Source organism: Phragmites australis, chromosome 16 (genome assembly GCF_958298935.1).
Source record: "Phragmites australis chromosome 16, lpPhrAust1.1, whole genome shotgun sequence".
NCBI classification, from domain to species: domain Eukaryota; kingdom Viridiplantae; phylum Streptophyta; class Magnoliopsida; order Poales; family Poaceae; genus Phragmites; species Phragmites australis.
Window position 1 is genome coordinate 28,269,384 of NC_084936.1, and position 19,944 is coordinate 28,289,327.

A 19,944-nucleotide genomic window follows, 5' to 3' on the forward strand; every position below is an offset into this window, starting at 1 on the left:
AAAACTAAGTAAGTTTAAGAGATTCTACTAGAGATTATGAGCTATCACAGTGACTCTAAGATGGATATATTCTACTGAACAATAGAGGCACAATTAAATACTCGCAATCAATAAATTTGAGGCAAATCCTCAAATAACAATATGAATAAATAACTTGCAAAAATATAAATGAAGACAAGATTTAAATCCAAAGTTCGGCCACCTCACAAAGAAGTGCCTACGTCTCTGTTGAGGAGCTCACAAAGAGCCGGGTCTTTTCCAACCCTTTCCTCTCCCAAGCGACCACAAAGATCAAGCAAGGGCTCTTACTCAAATTGAGGGTAATACAAACTCCCCGTGGCACTCCACAACGATTGGGTACTCTACGGGTGACCTCTTCCCGTCTAGAAGCACAAAGCTTCAAGAGAAAAGATTTCTTTTTGCAGCTAGGCAAAAACTCAAATGCTCAAAGGGTTTCTTTTGCTCACTTGCTCAAGATCTCACTCCCCAAATCAAACTCTCAAAACTTTGCAAAGATTAAGCACTAGAGAGTTGGGAAGGCTATTGAATGCACTAGAGAGAGTAAATGAGCTGGTGGTTCAGCAAGCCTTCAATGAGATGGGGTGAAGAGGTATTTATACTCTTCCTCCAAAAACTAGCTGTTACTATGCAAACCAGACAGACTCGGAGTCTCTGGGTTGCACAAAAAACCACGCACCTAACCTGTTAGAACTAGCCATTACACTGACCCGGAGTATCCGGGTTCATACGGAGTCTTCGGGTAACACTTAGAGAAAAACCAGCTAGAACTCAAGTTCGGAGGATGCCTAGGAGATCCGGAAGCATCAGACCTCGGAGACTCCAGACTAGCTCAGAGACTCCGAGTAAAAACCTTCGCTAACCGAGAGCCTGTCTTGGAGTCTCACTTGGATACTCTGGGACTTCAACATCATCCGGAGTATCCGAACAAACTCGGAGACTCCGAAAATTAAAATTAAATCTTAACCGAGAGCTCTTCATGGAGACTCACTCGGAGTATCCAGGACAAATGAACTGTCCGGAGTATCCAGACCATCCCAGAGACTCTAGGCACAGAAAAAATGTCTAACCGAGAGTCACTCGGAGACTCCGGAACACCTACCGAGTACGGAGTATCCGAATCAGTCCGGAGACTCTGGAACCAGACAAAATAGCCCTTTGATCCCAGTGTTCGTGAGTGATGGTGTCTCTCAAAAAATGGTTTTCATAAAGCATTTTGAGCATTAAGACACTACCAAAACTAAAAAAGTAACCTTCTTAATAGTACGGCATTTCTAAGACTCAAGATTCAAATTTAAAAATAGTTGGAATCTAAGAGTCTCTTCATGTCACTTCTTTCTTTTTGAGGGGCATAGACATCTTTTATCCCTTTTCAACGGGACTAACACATGTTCATACACTTAATAAAACCATTAGTCCCTTTAATCGCTTATCATCAATTATCCAAAACCCACAAAAGGCCTAGATGCACTTTCAGTTCTCACTGCCGTCAGTCGCCCGTTTCTCCCCTTTTGTTGTCGATCGTCCGATGTAGCGCGTGCGGTCAAGATTAGAAGTCCGGATACCCCTTCGCGTTTTAAATTGTAGCCGTCCAATCTAGATTGTGCGCCCCAGATTTAAATGCTCTTACCCAGTCAGTGCCAGTGCCCAATCAGCGTCCACCTCAGCCAGCCACCTCAGTGCCCATACCCATGTGTCATGCCACTTCAGCACACCCGAGGCGAATCAGCCCGCTGATGCAATAATTAGGATTTTCAATAAAAAATATTTTTTATGCTCTGAAATTAGGTAATTTTACATTTAGGCTCGCAAACTTTTCTGTTTTCACAAGTATGCCCCTAATTAGTATTGTATTTTACTTTTAGACCCTAAACTTCTGTATAATTACAAATAGGTTCCTAAATTTTACAAATAAGTCCCTAGAACTTTTTATTTTTACAATTTATCCCTTGTATTTTTTTTAGAAAAGCCCGTGTAGCTTAGAATCCTCACAACTTTTTCATACGAGCTCTGGTTTAGACGATTCTTATGCTCCCGCGATCGTAACAGCGAGTGCTATCCGTTGGTAAACTTTTTTATAGTGCATTGCTACTATTTTGTGTACTGTTCTTAGATTTTTGTGTTTATTTGTTTTCGGTGTGCGTGATTGCTATAGGAGACGAGCAGTGTGTGAACTTGCAGGGCCAGACGTTCAAGGAATTTGAACAACCCGCGATTGAAAGCAAGTGTCCTTGAACATCTTGCACCTATTTTAGGACTTTTATAATAATTGTTTATCCTTCTTACATGCTTGTCTAATTTGGAATCCCATTATTAGGGTTTACTAGATTTTGTATGATTATCCTTGTCGCTGTTGATGAATCATAGGAAATGAATGCTAGTGCTGTCATGGTTGGGGTAAATGTTAATTTTTACTAATATTTATGCAACAAGAATTGGGTATGATAATCTTGTAGTAACATGGTAAGGGATCCTAACTGGATGGTTGGTTTGAGGTGATGCTGCACAATAGGTTTGTGATTGTTCCTGTGTGGGATCCTAAGAACCGGTTTATGAAGCCTGCAACCTGGCATAACAGCGCAACCACTAGGCTTATATGGGTACGGCCTGACCAATTAATTAGGTGTCCTCCTTATTCTATACGCACCAGTGGACGATTGAGTGGCACAAGAGGTGGTCTCTGCAGTGGATGGAATCCGTCTTAGTGGCGAAACCTTAGTGGATGCATATGAATTTAGAGGCGCTTTGTAAATGCCTTGTAGTGATACCCCAGTTCTACACCCTCGAAGTGTAAAGTAAAACGGGAATCACAACTACAACTCGTGGGTAAAGTGTGCAAACTCTACAGAGTATAAAATTGATCGATCAGCCGTGCTCATAGTTAAAAGCGGACTTGGACTTCTTTATAATTAGTAGGGAACTTGGATGGTTGGTTTTGGGTAGTCGGGTGGTGGAACCCCGATGAGTTAGTAGCCGGATATGGAATATCTGGTGAGTCTGGTAGTCGGATGGAATCCGATGAGTTGCCCCTTTAATGTTGATGTCATCACATATAGTAAATAGGTTGTTATGTCTTTTGAATCCTAGATTAGATTGGCATAGTTGCAGTCAACCTGAGTCAAACTTTTTCTTGTCTTAAGCCTACATGTCATATTTTACCACACTTGCTGAGTACTTCATGTACTCACGCTTGCTTTCTCCCAACTCTTTATTGCTGCTCAAAAGGCGAAGATTTTGAAGACCTCCCGGATGATGGAGCCAAGTTCTAGGCGAAGGAAGATTTCAACCTGAAGACCATGTTCTAGGCTAGTGCTCCTCCGGACAACGCTTGTGGATGGATGGAAGACCTTCTATCGTTGGAAGTTATCTTAGTGTTTTTTTTAATACCTACGGGTCCTTTTGTAATGGATCTTATCATTATATTTTGACACTGTTATGTTATCGCTTATGAAGTCACTGCATATATGGAAACTTGATTCTGGCATACATGTGGAATGCATCTGGTTTGTTCTCTTGAAAACTGGGTGTGACAATGTTGCAACATCCGGCTCTTTCATTCCATCAAACATAGCCCTAACATCATCCAAATTGTCATTTTTGGCATAACCAGAGATCATGGCGGTGGACACGGTAGTGTCTGCTGCTCCGCTCACCGCTGCCATTTCAAAGATGCTCTTCGCAGAGTCCATATCACCATGTGCAGTGTACCCGCCAATCATCTCCACTAGTGTGAATGTATTCCTCTCAAGCATTGCCTCAAACAACTCCTTTGCGTGATCCACCTTGCCGACCGCCATATACCCTGCAATCATCATGTTCCATAGCTGAGCAGAAACATTCTGTCAAACACCTTCTGTGCATCCTCCAGTATGTCGCATTTCGCGTACAAATCCACTAATGTCGTCGCGATGCGCTCGTCGGTCTGGAAACCGTTCTTGAACACATGCTGAAAGGATCGAATGGCCCAAGAGGGGGGGGGGTGAATTGGGCGCTAATTAAAACTTCTACCGCTTTCTAAAATAAATAACAACCTTAGCCTAGATAAAAGAGAATGCAACTACGTGATTTAAACTAGGACAAGGCAACTGAACAAGCAAGATAACTAAGAGAGAGAAAGGTAAAAGGAAAGACTTGTAAGAACCAAGATACTCAAAGTAAAATACGGGAATGTAAATAGTTGGAGAAGAGAACACCAATTTTTTCCCGAGATTTCGAGAAGTTGGCACTTCCCCCTAGTCCTCGTTGGAGCATCCACCAAGGATGTAGCTCCCCCTTGAGTCATCAAGACTCAAGTGCTTCCTCTTGATTGCCCCTTCTCCATCTCCGGATTGACGGGCATCAAACCAAGTACATCATCTCTTCCCGGGGTTCCCACAAGTCCTCCAAGAGCTCACCGAGAACACCTTCGATCACCCAGACCGTCTAGGTGTTGCCAACCACCAAGAGTAACAAGCTTCAAGCTTCACTTGACAAAGACAAAGCCTAGACAACAGCTAGATGCACACTTGTTACTCTCCAAGCACTAAAGATGTCCTTAATCTTCAACTAAGAACTTGAAATTAAACACAAGTGCTCTCTCTTGCTTCTAAACGACACACCAAGTGTATGAGCTGCTACAGGGTCGCAAGAGCAACTAAGGAGTCCAAATGAGTGGGTATTTATAGGTTAAGGATCAAGAATTAGCCGTTGCCTAACAACCCAGAATTTTTCTTAACGCTGGAAGGTCCGGTGTGAATAACTCACTCCACATCAGAATATCCGGTGCTAATACCCCTGACAGAATAGCCGTTAACTGTTTCATTAGCCGTTAAAGCTCCGGCGTTTCATCCGAACTAACGGCGGATCATCCGGCGCATTGAAACTGGCCAGATGATAGTTTGCAACCTCTCTGTATAAAATCATCCGGCGATTACTCTTCACTACGCCGGACCATCTGGCGTGTAGAATCAAGCCGAGACTGCACTGCAAATATTGCTCCGGTGATCTCACCACTCGAACGCCGGACCATCCGGCGTGGACTTCAACAATTTTTTAACTCAGAACTCTTAGGAAAATGCTCCGGTGCTGACAACAATTTTGGCGCCGGACCATCCTGACCAAGCTAAAGAACTCTGCTGACCTCGATCAAAATAAACTCCGGTGAGAACACTCTTCATACATAGGATCATCCGGGAGTTGAATTTTCGCTGAATTTATCTAATTCAAACAATCTTGAGTTCTAACTTCTTGGACACTGAACCAGAAGCTTGTATGACCAACCTAGCTCTAGAAATTCACAAGTGTGCATCAACTATGTCTAGACTCACCTAGGTCAAGCTACAACTCTTAACCCATCTTTATAGTACGGTCAAAAGACTAAAAAGAAAAATAACCTATACTACTCTAAGTGTTCTTCATCTCCTTGTGACACTTAGAACTAGAAGATCCTTAATCTTCATGCACCGGTCATTTGATCGTCCATATAAGCGCTTAAAGGGTCAAGAGTATCAAAGCATCAATATGAACTAAGTTTTTCTTTTTTTTTTGATACTGTTCAACACACATACGTTAGTCATAATGATACAGTTGTCATTAATCACCGAAACTCTTACCACTTACCTAGGGATCTAGATGCTACACATGCACATGAACTGGCTTCCTTCTCGCAGCATCTTGCGGCGAGCCGCGGCCTTCAGCACAGCAGAGACGGTGAAGGTGAGCAGCGCGACCCTGGGCAGCTCCTGTGCATCTGGGCATAGAGCACCACGGCGTCGCGCGCGACGACGTCGGACTTGGAGTGCATGCGCACTAGCGCGGTCCAGACGACAGCGTTGGCAGCGGCGCCGAGCACCGCGGCCACTGCGCGGGTGCGATGAAGGCTACCAAGGCTCGTGAAGGTGCGGACGAGCTTGGTGGCGATGGAGTTGCTGCGGGCATGGTCGAGGAGGACGGCGTGAGCGTGGAGTTGGTCGAGCTGGTGCGCGGACGTGCACGACGCGGTGAGGCGATTCTCCTCCTCGACTCGGGACACGTCGTGGCCTTCAACCTGCACCTCCATATTAGTACATTGGCTGCAATTTTTCAGAGCAAGATTAACCTCTACAATTTGAACACATTTGAAAACACCAAATTAAGGATGTTGTAGGTGAAAAAAAATTGAAAACGCTATTCGACAGATTATGATCCAAAATTCTTCAGATTTGAACTAAATCCAAAAAAATTCTAGAAGCAATTCCCATCTTCTGAAGAGGGCCTTAGTAGTGTTTCAGTAGTGATCGTAACTCGAATATCATGCACTAATTTCCAAAACAAGATTAGCCTATACAATTTGAACAAATTTGAAAACACCAAGTTAAGGATGTTGTAGGTGAAAACAAATTTGAAAACGCTATTCGGCATATTAGGATCCAAAATTCTTCGGATTTGAACTAAATCCTAAAAATTCCAGAGCAATTCCCATCTTCCGAAGAGAGTCTTAGTAGTGTTTCAGTAGTGATCGTAACTTGAGTATCATGCACTAATTTTCTTCAAAAATTGTGCTTTCCTCCTTTTCAAGTTGCACCTAAGTATTTTCCAATATACAATGAATCAAGACATTACAAAAGCCCATCTGTATTTTTATCCTCTATGAGATTGGCAAAAGGAAGTGAATATAAGAAAATTGATCGATAAAATGGCACTAGCCAGATTAATGTTACAAGTTACGGCTTTAACAAAATCAGTAGCAACACTGCCACACCCACACATGCAATATAACATATGGACTAAGAGTACATAAAAACTAGCAGTAAAAAAGTCCAAACCAAAATCACGATAGTGAAACCATTTGAATTCGTCATGTCTATTTTGTTACTCACTTAATCTACAAACAACATCTATTACTTCTTACTGAAGTTCTAGCTGAAAATTTCAGCCAAAATAACGAGTACTTGTTGATTCTGTTCTACCATGTGTCCCACTTTGTTTCTTCTTCCCAGCTTTTGCTGTCTAAGTTGAGGGATTGAATGAAGGTTGAAGACGGGAAACTTCCTATGAATCATCATTTAAACTCAATTTTTTTCCTCTTGCCGAAACGATTTTCCATGTTAAACTCTTCTGCAAATATCTCTATACTAGATGTTATTTTAGAGCAGTTCTTCTGGTCAACAAAATATGAGGATTTTGTTGTCGCTTCTCTCCAGCCCTATAGCACTATCGATCTGACCATATAAATTAGATCATCCTATTAAGAAAAAGATAATTTTATCTCATCTAATCTTATTCGTCAACTAAACACATCTTTATACTATATCTGTTTACGATGCACTTTAACCAAACACACTCTTAAATAACACTATCTTATTCAATCTTACTTTTTAACTAAATACATCTTTAAATAATGACGTCATTCAAAGGATAGTGACCTCAATTTTTTTTTCGCTAGAAGGTGCCTCAAATGATGGCCACTTGAGACCCAACCCAACGTCGCGGCCACAGCTGGTAGACCAGCGCAATGTTGCCGCCACGTAGCCTTCAGTTCTCCGTTTCTTTTCTAAAAAAAAATCGAGCAAATGATTTAGAAGGAATATCCACCGTAATATTCCTTTCCTAATGAGCTCCCGCCTCCCAGTACCTGGCGCGAGCGTGCTGTGCTGCCCACGTCCATGGCGTCGGCCACAACCACCGCCACCGTCGCAGCAGCCGGCCACAGCCGCCACCACCGCCATTGGCATTGTCTCCTCCTCCCACTGCTCCTTCTACAATGCCTCGCGCTCCTCGTCGATGGTGGGGGCATTCCGACGACACTGGACGGGCCGTTCTCGCCGGCGACGCTCGCGTTCGACCGCTCGCTCCGGCAGGGCAGCGACGACGTCCCGCTCTCCGACCCGCGCCTCGCGCCCCGCGCGCGCCCGCCGGCTCCCGAGCAGATCGCGCTCGCGGCCTCCGCCGAAGCTGACTCGCTCTGGGTCTCCTGGGTCACGGGCCACGCGCAGGTGGGGTCTGACCTAGCCCCGCTCGACCCCGCCGCCGTCCGCAGCGAGGTCTGGTACGGCGACCGCAGCGTCCCCGCCGCCGCCTCCTCCGCCACCTCCTACCCGCACGTCGCCACGGGGTTCGCGGAGGTGTACAGCCAGCTGTACCCGTACCCGGGCTTGCTCAACTACACCTCCGGCGCCATCCACCACGTCCGCCTCCGCGGCCTGCGGCCGGCCACGCGCTACTACTTCCGCTGCGGCGACAGCGCCCTCCCCGGCGGCCTCTGCGACGAGCGGTCCTTCACCACGCTGCCCGCGCCAGGGGCCGGGTACTACCCGCGCCGCGTCGCGGTGCTCGGGGACCTGGGCCTCACCGGCAACTCCACCACCACCGTCGAACACCTCGCCAAGAACGACCCCTCCCTGATCCTCATGGTCGGGGACATGACCTACGCCAACCAGTATCTCACCACCGGCGGCAAAGGGGTCTCCTGCTTCTCCTGCTCCTTTCCCAATGCTCCGATTCGGGAGTCCTATCAGCCAAGATGGGACGGATGGGGAAGGTAACTACATTTCTTCCGTTCCCAAATCAATTCTCTGCTCCTAGCTGCTTCAATTCTTGGATCAGCTGCAATAGTTAATCAATTAGTTTCCTTTCTGCGTACATGTGGCTATTTTTTGTGCCTGCGTTGTTTATGTCTGCATGGATTTAGATTCATGGAGCCAATTACATCGAGGATCCCGATGATGGTGATAGAGGGGAACCACGAGATCGAGCCGCAGGGGCATGGTGGCGCGGTGACCTTCGCGTCATACTTGGCACGCTTCGCTGTTCCATCAGAGGAGTCTGGATCCAACACCAAATTCTACTACTCCTTCAACGCCGGTGGCATCCATTTTATCATGCTCGGTGCGTACGTCGACTACAACCGCACAGGTAAAAATTCTTTCACCACTGTTTCATCTTGATGGCCTACTTGATTGTTGCTCAATGCTAACTTATCGGATACAAGCAATGTACTATCAGAACTTATAGAATTAAATTCCCATTTTGTCCACAGCTGACAGGGTAATATTTGGTCTGTGCATTGTCTGTAGGAGCTCAGTACTCGTGGTTAGAGAAGGATTTGCAAAGAGTTGATCGAGGAGTCACCCCTTGGGTTGTGGCTGCTTGGCATCCACCTTGGTATAACAGCTATTCCTCGCACTACCAGGAATTCGAGTGCATGAGGCAAGAAATGGAAGAACTCTTGTACCAACATCGTGTTGACATTGTCTTCTCAGGCCATGTAAGCATTCGCAACTGGTAAAGGTTTGGTTCAAATTTCATTCCTACAATCTGTTTACATTGTGTTTCAAAGGATGCCAGTGCAACTTTCTGTCTCACTGGACAGTGGATGTTTATCTGTGCATTTAAAATATCTTTCATGCCTGGTTTCATGTACCATTTGCTATTAAATACATAGTCCACTGTGGCCATGGTTACCAATAAAACTCTTTTATGGTGGTCCATACTACCTGTAGGCAAGAGGTAATATAAATTTAATCTAACCGTCAACGTGATTAGACATTTCTGTAATTGCGACAGTAGTGTTAATATTTACCCACCATACCATTGAAGTGCATTGCAATATTTTTTTATACCTAATCCCCAAATAATCGTTCAACCAAATAATCAGTATTCAGGCCAGTCTAAATATTAAACCTACGAATTTGCACGATATAACTACCATACTATTTTTTTCTTCCAAAAATACTCTTATACTACATATACTATTCATACTACCTCTAAATAATGGGTAGTATTCTAACCAATTTAGATCATCCGATTAAAAAATAGATGGCTCGAGTTCCTCCGAGACCACCGTAAAATTTTTCTACCAATAACCCAAATACATATCGTGAAATGCGCCCGTGCTAAGTGCTAACAGTAATGTTACCCCTAAGATTTGTTTGAACACTTAAATTATTCTAGATTTGATTCAGGTCACTGATATTTGATTCTGCATTTGGATGCTAAAGGTACATGCATATGAAAGGATGAACCGAGTATTCAACTACACATTGGACCCCTGTGGACCGGTTTACATCACCATCGGAGATGGCGGGAACATTGAGAAAATCGACATTGATCATGCAGATGACCCTGGAAAATGTCCCTCACCAGGTGATAACCATCCTGAATTTGGTGGAGTCTGCCATCAGAACTTCACTTCTGGCCCTGCCAAGGGCAAATTTTGCTGGGACCGACAGCCGGAATGGAGTGCATTCAGGGAGAGCAGTTTTGGTCATGGGATCCTAGAGGTTACTTATTCACTTAAAATTTCTATGTCAGCTCTCTATTTTGTCCATGATGCAACTTCAGTCATGCCGCACTTACTAGCATATACAATTATACGTTGCTTTATCATGAGTTGATGAGAACAATGCGACTTCAGTTATTGTATTTTATGGTGTGGTTTTGTAATCTTTGAGTTCTCAGATGTACTTGTATATGGATACAGGTTGTGAATTCAACATATGCCTTGTGGACATGGCACCGTAACCAGGACACGTATGGAGAGAACAGTGTGGGAGATCAAATCTACATAGTACGGCAGCCTGACAAATGCTTACTGCAGACTATGAGTGCGTCATCGCGCAATTGGTGAGTCGATTTGATGATCAAGTTGTAGTTGTTATGCCTTATTATCTATTCATATCCATGGGATTCTCAGTTGTTCATTTTCTTGGGTATTTGTTCCGGACAGTCCCCCTGCAGGATGCTCTTCTCCGATGAGTAGCGGCAGCTCAGGTGCGTATCGGGCTGTTACAAGTGACCAGCTCCATTGGATCATCTTTGTAATTACATGTATAGTTCTGATCAGTACAGTTGAAGGAACATATACATTACAATCTGTAGGTTTGATTTGGCAGTGGTAGAGCGGCAGGATGCAAGAATTATGGAAGGTGATAGATTCTGTTTCTGTTTGTTGTGTTGGGGTGTAACAATCGTTGTTTTATTCTTATATAATGAAATGTGATTGAACACCAATTGGTGCACACATGAGCTCAAATCCAATGTTGATGCATGCTCCAGCTGCCCCAGATTAGTTTCCTTCATTCACAATTAGTAAACTTCTGGTCGGTCTCGTGGAGGCCTACATACACGCCGTGGGCGTCTTGCGTGTCAACATGTTGTTGCCGGGCTCGCCTCTGCCGTGCTGTGCGTTTGTGGCTACCGAGGCCGAGGAAGCCGGAAGACATGCCGCAAAAGCGCGCACCGGGAGGTGCTCCGCCTCCGCATGGTCCGCAGATTGCTGCAAGCCGCGGCCTTCAGCGCGGCGGAGGCGGTGAAGGTGAGCGGCGCGACCCCGGGGCAGCTCCTGTGCATCTGGGCGTAGAGCACCACGGCGTCGGACTTGGAGTGCGCGCGCACCAGCGCGGTCCAGACGAAGGCGTTGGCAGCGGCGCCGAGCGCCACGGCCACCGCGCGCGCGCGGCGGAGGCTACCGAGGCCCGCGAAGGCGTGGACGAGCTTGGCGGCGACAAAGCTGCTGCGGGCGTGGCCGAGGAGGACGGCGCGAGCGTGGAGCTGGTCGAGCTGGCGCGCGGACGCGCACCGCACGGCGAGGCGCACGAGGCGGTTCTCCTCCTCGGCTTCTCTCTGGAATTCACACGTCGTGGGCTGCTACCTGCACCTCCGTATTAGTACATTGGCTGCAATTTTTCAGAACAAGATTAACCTCTATAATTTGAACAAATTTGAAAACACCAAATTAAGGATGTTGTAGGTGATTTTTTTTAAAAAAAAAACACTATTTCGCAGATTGGGATCCAAAATTCTTTGTATTTGAACTAAATCCTAAAAATTCCAGGAGCAATTACCATCTTCTGAAGAGGGCCTTAGTAGTGTTGTAGTAGTGATCGCAACTCAAATATCATGCCCTAATTTTCTTAAAAAATTGTGCTTTCCTCCTTTTCAAGCTGCACCGAAGTATATTCCAGTATGCAATGAATCAAGACATTATGAAAACCCATCTGTGTTTTTATCCTCCATGAGATTGGCAAAAGGAAGTGAATATAAAAAAAATGATCGATAAAATGGCACTAGCCAGGTTGATGTTACAAGTTACAACTTCAACAAAATCAGTAGCAACTGACACACCCACACATACAATACAACATATGGACTAAGAGTACATAAAACTAGCGGTACAAAAAAGTCCAAAACAAAATCACGGTAGTGAAACCATTCGAATTCGTCAGGTCTGTTTTGTTAGTCACTTGATCTACAAACAACATCTATTACTTCTTACTGAAGTTCTGGCTGCAAATTTCAGCCAAAATAACGAACACTTGTTGGTTCTGTTCTACCATTTGTCCTACTTTCTTTCTTCTTCCCAGCTTTTGCTACCTAAGTTGAGGGATTGAATGAAGGCTGAAGACGGGGCTTGTGACAAGGAAACTTCCTATGAACCATCGTTTGTATGTCGCTCAATTTTTTTCCTCTCACCGAAACCATTTTCCATGCCAAACTCTCCCGCGAATGCCTCTATGTCAGATGCAATTTCAGAGCAGCCCTTTCGGGCAACAAAATGTGGGGGTTCGGTGCCGCATCTCTCCAGCCCCATAGCACTGCCGATCTGGCTGTGTAAGTCTTCCAATTCCTCTCTAGCCACAGCTTGCCTTTTCATGCCCATCTCAAGGTCCACACTCATCTTGGCTGGACTTATTACGTGTCCCATACTGAGAGATGATGTGAAGGTTGCAGAATCCTCCTTAACTTTTGCTCTGAAATTATTTTTTGAGCTGGGAACCCTTGAAAATAAGATCTCTATGAAATTCTGTCCTAGTCCACGGTTGTAAGGATTTGTTTTCCGATCGTAGTGGTACCGGAAGTTCTCATAAGTAGTCTGCAAAAAAAAAAATGCATGAGATTTAAATATGCCCACGTAAATTGCAAATCAAATTAAATGCTACTACAGCTGCCGTAGAATAGCTTGACCTGATTTATCGAAATCAAGTAGAGGTGGAATGATGTCAACCCTCCCACAAACCACACAGCAAAAAATGTGTATAAGATGAGAAGGCCGGAGATAGGAGACTTCAGAAAAGCTCTTCCAAGTTTGCATTCATGCACGTCCATTATTTTCTTGAGGTTGACCCAGCAGAATGCAAACACGTATACACATAGCATAGTCGTTGAAGACACGAACATAAAGAAGAATCGATAATTCCGCTGCAAGAAAAAAGAATTAGAATTCAAGGCGTGATGAATAAAATCCATAGTTACTTTTAATAAAGAACTGATCTATATCGCCCTCAACATTTGGAGAAAACATATATATATCAACTGCATAAATTCCCACTATTCTTCCCCCCTTTCTCCTTCCCCTTACATCATTCAGATTTTAGCATGGCTGGCATGTGAACTGCTGCCTCAATAATCTTATCAACAAAAAAACCTCCAGTATCATGAACATATGAATGAGAACTTACCACCTTGTTTCTCATTTGTTCAAAAAAACTTCTTTCCTTTCATGATCTTATAATCACAAATAATACATACCTTACCAATGCACTGGCCTACCCAAGGACAGTGGTGATCAAAACGTTCAACACAGTTGTTGCAGATTGAGCAGTGGGAACACCTTGGTGGACGATACAACATACATGTATGGCAATATTTGACTTTAACTAAAACACCATTAACAAGAACATCCCTGGTGAGTGGTAAACTTGTCGAACCATGTTGACCACCTGGCCAATCTGATAAGTTGGAGGATTCACCAATGTCTTCAGGCTCTGGGGGATGAGCATTTCGAGGAACAATTCCAGGATCACGGCCAGATGTGAGAAGTAGAATAGCAAGAATCTGCAGAACAAGAACAACAGTAGATTAGTCATCTTTGTCAAGCTGCAGTTACCAAGTTGCAGACACAACAGTCATTCTACCTCAATATACATAAATGCAATGGTTATGAATATTCTCCCTGACACAAATATGGTATCTACTACTACTTAAAAAGTACCAAAAGAGTCCCACGCGGGACCAATGCAGAGGATTGCTAAAATAGATTTCCAGAACATAATTTAACATTAAAAAAATCACCAAAACAGAGCAGAAAAAGATATAAAAAGATATAAATTGTTGTGTAGTTAATTGTGTGTGCATGGCTCATAAACTTACGTATGCTGAAAAGACGATAGCTACAGATGCTACCCAACCTCCAACTTGGCTGTGGTACTCATGACCAAGCTGTGGACAAACAGCAGCAGCAAAGAAGATCACAGGGATTACAATTAAACATACTGTGAGCACTAGTGACCTCACATCTGGCCCAAAAATAAGTCTCCCTCCAAGCAAAAAAATCTGCAAGAACACACAAAAAAGAAAAGGCATGAGTTTTTTCCAAGATGCCTTAAGAAGAAATTAGCACCCGCTAATGTTGTTGAATTTGAAAATTAAAGAATATAAGCTGGTGAAATGAGAACACAAACACCCCGTTTCCACTATTCAATTAGTAGATGGTGCATTTCTACTCATGGTGAAGTTGTACATAGCAGATTACAAAATAAACTAAGCCTATGCTGATGAACTCCAGAATCTTTTTCTGCAAGGAAACTACTTGTTGATACATGGATAAAACCATGAACATATGAGTGCATTCCCCCCAAAAGAAAACATATGAAATGTGAAACTGAGTAACAAACAGCCAGTAATCTGAATTACAAATTATGTTCAAATCAAACTGCACATTACATATTTTCAAACCTCCTCTGAACTACAAATTGTGTCTTCTGCAGCTTTAGGGAACCTACTGCAGCCACAATGACTGCTCAAATAATATTAGGATCCACAACTCATGGCACTATGTAGTACCACTATTGAACGGAAATCATGGATTTTGTTCCTAATTTCCTGGTCATACTAAAATTGCAGAATCACAAACGAAACAAAGAGCAAGAAACCCTTACATTGCTGCCCTTCCAGGTCTGGTACACACGCCGCGGCGGCGCGTCAACCTCCATGATCCGCCGGTTGGAATCTGAAAACTGTGCCTTCGCCTGCATCCTCCCTTCCATTCCACCCACCCACCCGCACAAAATCCCAAAAGCTCCGCCGTTCACGCAAGCACCCCCATTGCACTCACCAACCCCCAAATCTTTAGCGTCGCAAGCCAAAGAAGCCTCAAAGATTCCAACGCCAACCCTAATGAGCAACTCCCCCTGCAAGAACACGCAGAGCAGGCGATTCTCGCGGATCCCAGCACAAGAAGTGAGCAGGCTTGGATCAAACGAGCCGGCGAGAGACGGTGACTCCGCACCTCGCGGGAGGAGGTTCGGCGGCGGGAGGAGAGAGCAAGGAGGTGACCACGAGGTGGTGAGAGGATCGGTGGTGATGTCACCTTGGGATCCCAAGAAACCAAGCAGCGCTCGCTGAGATGAAGAGTGGAATAATTTTGGGAGAGCTCTGACGTGAAGACTGAAGAGTACTTTCGTAAATTAACCCCTAACAATATTAGCTTTGCATAAGACCCCTTTCTTAGGACCTATTTCCGAAAATTATACGATGTAAATTTTTTTATTGAAAATATGGTGCAATCATGGTATCAACTTTATAGTTCAATTTTTCTTTTTGCAACTATGCTCAATTTCTTATAATAAAAAAATAAGAACACAGTGTTTCGTTCAGTTGAGTGTGATTCGGCTAGGTAACTTCCTTGCTCCCCAACTCAATTTCTCATAATCTCATGCACCAATTCGTTGACCATCAAACATCAACAATAACATCTTTCTTATTAGTGAGATTGTTATCTATCACTTCTGTTTGCATTGATAGATTCAATATTAATCCTAATGCTTCTTAGAACTGATTCATCCTTGCAGGTGTGCAACGAAAGGTAAAGCGAAAAGGCTGCAAACTTGCCTGCCTTCCTGAAGACACGAGCTCAAAGCAGCATAAACAAAGATGTATGCACTGTATTTTGAGATGAAAAGACAAAACGAAGAAGCTCTGGTACTGTGCACGTTGGACCTATGCACTTGACACCATCATCCATTTCAGTTTGAAACTACTCCATCCACTGCTACTTAAATCCTACTCTGCAGTAGGAGATATTACTGAACATTTTTGTTGCACCGCCTAATTTATTTTTTTGGAGGGCAGACACACTTTAATTCAAAGTTCTGAAGAACGAAAGGAAAGCAAAACAAAAAGAAAGAAAGAGAAAAGAACAGAAAAGAGAAACAGAGAGTCAAAAGTGTCATGGGTCCAAAGTGCTCTTTCTTGCAACAAGTGCCGTGGTTATCGGCTAGTGGACTTGTGTTTTTATAATGCTTGGAATGAAAAGGACAAAAGCAAGATCTCTGTCGATTTATGGTGCGTTTTCCAAGTCTTGTAGCTTGTTTTCTGGGGTTGGACTAAGGTTTGTGCAACATATACTTGCTATTGCAATCCTGAATTGAGACACTGTTGCACCCTAAAAAAAATGGAAATCCAGTTGAAAGTATGAATTCAGGATTATTTTGTTCATAATTAATCAATCTTTACGGGAACAATAATGTAAAGCTAGAGCTGTTGTACAGTTGGACACTTTAAGTTCAGTATTTATATATCCATGTACTCCAAACCCTTTTAGGTGAAAAAGAATAACTTCAAATACCTTTTTTTCCGAATGAATATCTTCAAATACCTATGCCTACAGGAGCAATAAACAAATAAAAAAGAACTAGGTTTACTTATAGCTTTTTTTCCGAATGAATAACTTCAAATACCTTTTTTTCCGAATGCTTTTTATCAGTAAAAGTCGGGGCTAGCAGATTACCATTACCAGGCGGCACTCCCTTCTGCCCTTTTTGCCCTTTGCAAAGAAAAGCACCTGATCTCAAGTGACAGACGTACACATTGCTTCTTAGTTACAAGCATCAATAATCTTGACAACTCTTGGATCCCTTTCCCTGCATCATCCTCTCTGTATGCATTGCGACAACCTAGCCAGGTAGCGAAGTGAAAGATACATTATCACCAATGCAATCTAGCTAGCTAATCCGAAAGAGATAATTCTTCATGAGCCATTGAATGTTAACGAAATCTTCCATCTACCACTAGAAAGTTTTTGATCTCTTATATGCTACTACTTGAAATATTCCCTTTCTTCTGTGCCACTTTCATCCATATGATGTTACATTGCTATTAAATGAGGTGTAAAAGGACCCTGCTACCCTTGCCTTTCTCTTCTTCTCCAACCACCATGCCTACATCTTTCAGCGATCTGATGAGCATCCCGGGACCAAGATTTGTTTCCTTTGTATAAAGGATAGCATCCACTATCTGCTCAGCTCAACCCACCCACCCCGACTCACCCAGCCGCCGCCACCACGCACTTCGCTCCCCGCCACCGGTAAGCACCCCCGCTTGTCACCACCGCCAGGCCGATGACCTCCCACGGCCTCCCTCTAGAGCCGGAGGTCACAAAATACCCAGAACCCAAGCCACAACCGTTATCCCCACAACCTTAATCCGAACAAAACTCCCCGAAGTTGGAGGTCTCACCGGAGAAGATGACTGTGTCACCAGAGAAGATGAGGTGCGGGTCCTCTGCGACAGTGTCGCAGAGGCAGCAGCACACGCACGTGTAGGCCAGTAGCTCCCACAACCGCATGTGGCCTAACGCCAGGAGTAGTGTGGCGTGTGGCTTGCTACTAGTAGTGTCTACCATCAGCGGCGTGGAGGTGGCAGGTGGAGGCTGTCCTTGGAATCGGCTATCGGTGGCCTCCTCGGGTTGTGGGCACCTCGTCCTAATATGCCATAACAGCTCGCGATCGTGAGACCTGTGGGTTGTTGCTTCTTGCATGAGGCATCAACAATGTGAGGCGAAGATGGGTGCTCGTTTTCTCGATGCGTTGATTTGATGCTCAATTGGATCGGGGGAGTATTGCATAGCGTTGGTGCTGGATTTGATAGGGATGGAGGGCAACGAGTGAAGGGATAGAGGTTGTGCACGCCACCAGCCGAACGGCCGTTTGCCTTGATGTGCTGGGGTAGAGAGAGATCTGGATAGGGGAGAGATGTGAAGAACGGGAGGGAGAGAGGTGTCTGTTGGCTAAGCCTTACACGTGAGGGCCAATTGTAAGTAGGAGCACTTCACTCATTTTCTTAAAAAGCTAACATCTAACGGTACGGTGTGTAAAACACACAAAAGCTAACGGGAGTGGTACGAGAGGAACTAAAAATTAAAAGTAATGGCACCGGTGGGACCGTCATTTTTTAAATGGCAAATTGAGGATTTCTCTAACATTCAATGCTCACAGAGAATTATCTCAATCTAAAACCAAAAGGCATTTAATCACCAATTGTTTAGTCAAGCAAGCAACTTAGAAAAGCAGAATTATTAACCGGTTCACGATTGCACGCAAGGTATGTACAAGTACGCGGGGATCATATCGACGAAGCAGATAAGATAAGCAAAGCAGCAGCTGTTAGGCACGCGATCGAGATTGAAACGTAAGCATGCATGCGATATCGACGCAACAGGCCATGCCTGATGGTCGATGACGCTACGTATAGCATGCAGCAGATCGATGCATTATTGACATGCGTGTGCAGGCAGGCGATCGACTAACCTGTACAACGCAAAGCAAAAGGAAACCCTACGGTTTTGAGGTTCTTGTTTTGGCACGCATGAATCACAAGGAAACACGCCACTAAGTGGGCTAGCTTGCTGCCTGATCTGTGTACTTTGGATTCGAGTCGATCACAATAGAGCGACACGCGTAGATCGAGCATAGCCGACTGTCAGTGCAAAGCTAACTGAGATATCGATCGCGAACATGGAGACATGTGTCCTAGCTGGCTAGCTGCTAAGCTTTTGCATATCTATTTCCATGGAGTGCTTAATATTGTCTTGCCCTTGGAGCCCGTCGCTTCATCTCTATCTCTCAAGTCTTTCTTAGTACCTAATCCATATACGTTTTCCTTCAGCTTTGATCGAACCAATTGCGTACATGCGCACTTATCTAGCTCTTTCTTTCATCATCTATAAAAGGACTCCAGCTGGGCACGTATCAGGTCAAGGTCCATGCATTCAACTCTTCCTGGCTTCTTGATTTCTCCTCTCTCTTCTTTGCATTTTGATCACAATCCGAATCAAGTCATCAACCAGCCATGAAGAGCATTAGCAAGGCGGCCGATCTCCTGAGGAAGGCGGCGGCGGCGCTGCGGGGCAAGGCCGGCGTCCTCAGGGCCCGCCTCCTCTTCCTCGCCTCGCTCCGCCGGAGGACGGCGATAGTCGCTGGGATATCCCGCCACATCCGCGCGCTCGCGCCGGGTCAGCAGGGCCAGGAGAAGGCGGTGCACTGCCGCGGCATGGACGTCGCCCCTGAGGAGCACGCGGACGCGGACGACGACAACCACCACGTCTTTGGCCTCCCCAATTGGACACTCACACTACACTCTCTGTTCGACGAGGAGGAAATCCATGGCGGCGGTGCCGACGAGAACCGCTATGGCGACGTGTACTCCGTGGAGGGGATCGACGACGAGGACGAGCAGTCGGTGATCGACGTCATCAGGAGCCGCCGGGAGGGTGACGGGCAGGAGTTCAGAATCGAAGACGAGATCGACCAGGCCGCCGACATGTTCATCACGAGGGTCCGCCGCCGGATGAGCGCGCAACCGGGTCTTTTAGCTAGTGGCGGTCTCCATTAGCTAGTCTTTGTACCAGAGTAAATTAATTAAATTGCCTGAGTCTGATTAGCTGATAGGATCTGTTTGGACCGAGAGATTCTTTTCAAAATTCTTGGATTTATTTACGAGCTAATTAAATCCCAGATTTCAAAAGAAATCTTCACATACAAATGCCCTGTTAGTAGTATGTGTGAAGTCTTGCAGCACATTTTCTTTCATCTCTACACCGGATTAAGTTAATGCAGAACATACTTAACTTTGCTTATACTATAACGGTATTGCTATAATCTATTCAGGCATTTGTGCCACCTCCATCACCCG

General features: G+C 44.8%; 3 protein-coding genes across 4 annotated transcripts; 2 read left to right on the plus strand and 1 right to left on the minus strand.

The window, feature by feature from the left end:
* The first annotated feature begins 7,560 nt into the window (after positions 1–7,560).
* LOC133895591 (purple acid phosphatase 23-like) lies at positions 7,561–10,994 on the plus strand. Of its 2 annotated transcripts, XM_062336021.1 has the most exons (7): positions 7,561–8,515; positions 8,666–8,889; positions 9,051–9,241; positions 9,975–10,256; positions 10,457–10,599; positions 10,703–10,746; positions 10,855–10,994. In XM_062336021.1, exons 1-7 carry the CDS (start codon positions 7,641–7,643, stop codon positions 10,872–10,874), a joined length of 1,779 nt encoding a protein of 592 aa, XP_062192005.1. In that variant the 5' UTR covers positions 7,561–7,640; the 3' UTR covers positions 10,875–10,994. The 2 variants fall into 2 exon arrangements, with proteins under 2 accessions (XP_062192005.1, XP_062192004.1); XM_062336020.1 differs by having other exon boundaries at positions 10,703–10,994.
* Positions 10,995–12,009: 1,015 nt separating this feature from the next.
* LOC133895592 (probable protein S-acyltransferase 7) lies at positions 12,010–15,420 on the minus strand. Its single transcript, XM_062336022.1, has 5 exons — positions 14,913–15,420; positions 14,125–14,307; positions 13,504–13,809; positions 12,940–13,173; positions 12,010–12,847 (listed from the first exon to the last, which is right to left on the minus strand). The coding sequence occupies exons 1-5, from the start codon at positions 15,018–15,020 to the stop codon at positions 12,404–12,406; spliced, it is 1,275 nt and encodes a 424-aa protein (XP_062192006.1). The 5' UTR covers positions 15,021–15,420; the 3' UTR covers positions 12,010–12,403.
* A 3,600-nt stretch (positions 15,421–19,020) lies between these two features.
* Positions 19,021–19,865, plus strand: LOC133896278 (uncharacterized). The gene has a single exon (XM_062336852.1). It carries the CDS (start codon positions 19,102–19,104, stop codon positions 19,642–19,644), a length of 543 nt encoding a protein of 180 aa, XP_062192836.1. The 5' UTR covers positions 19,021–19,101; the 3' UTR covers positions 19,645–19,865.
* Positions 19,866–19,944: the final 79 nt, after the last annotated feature.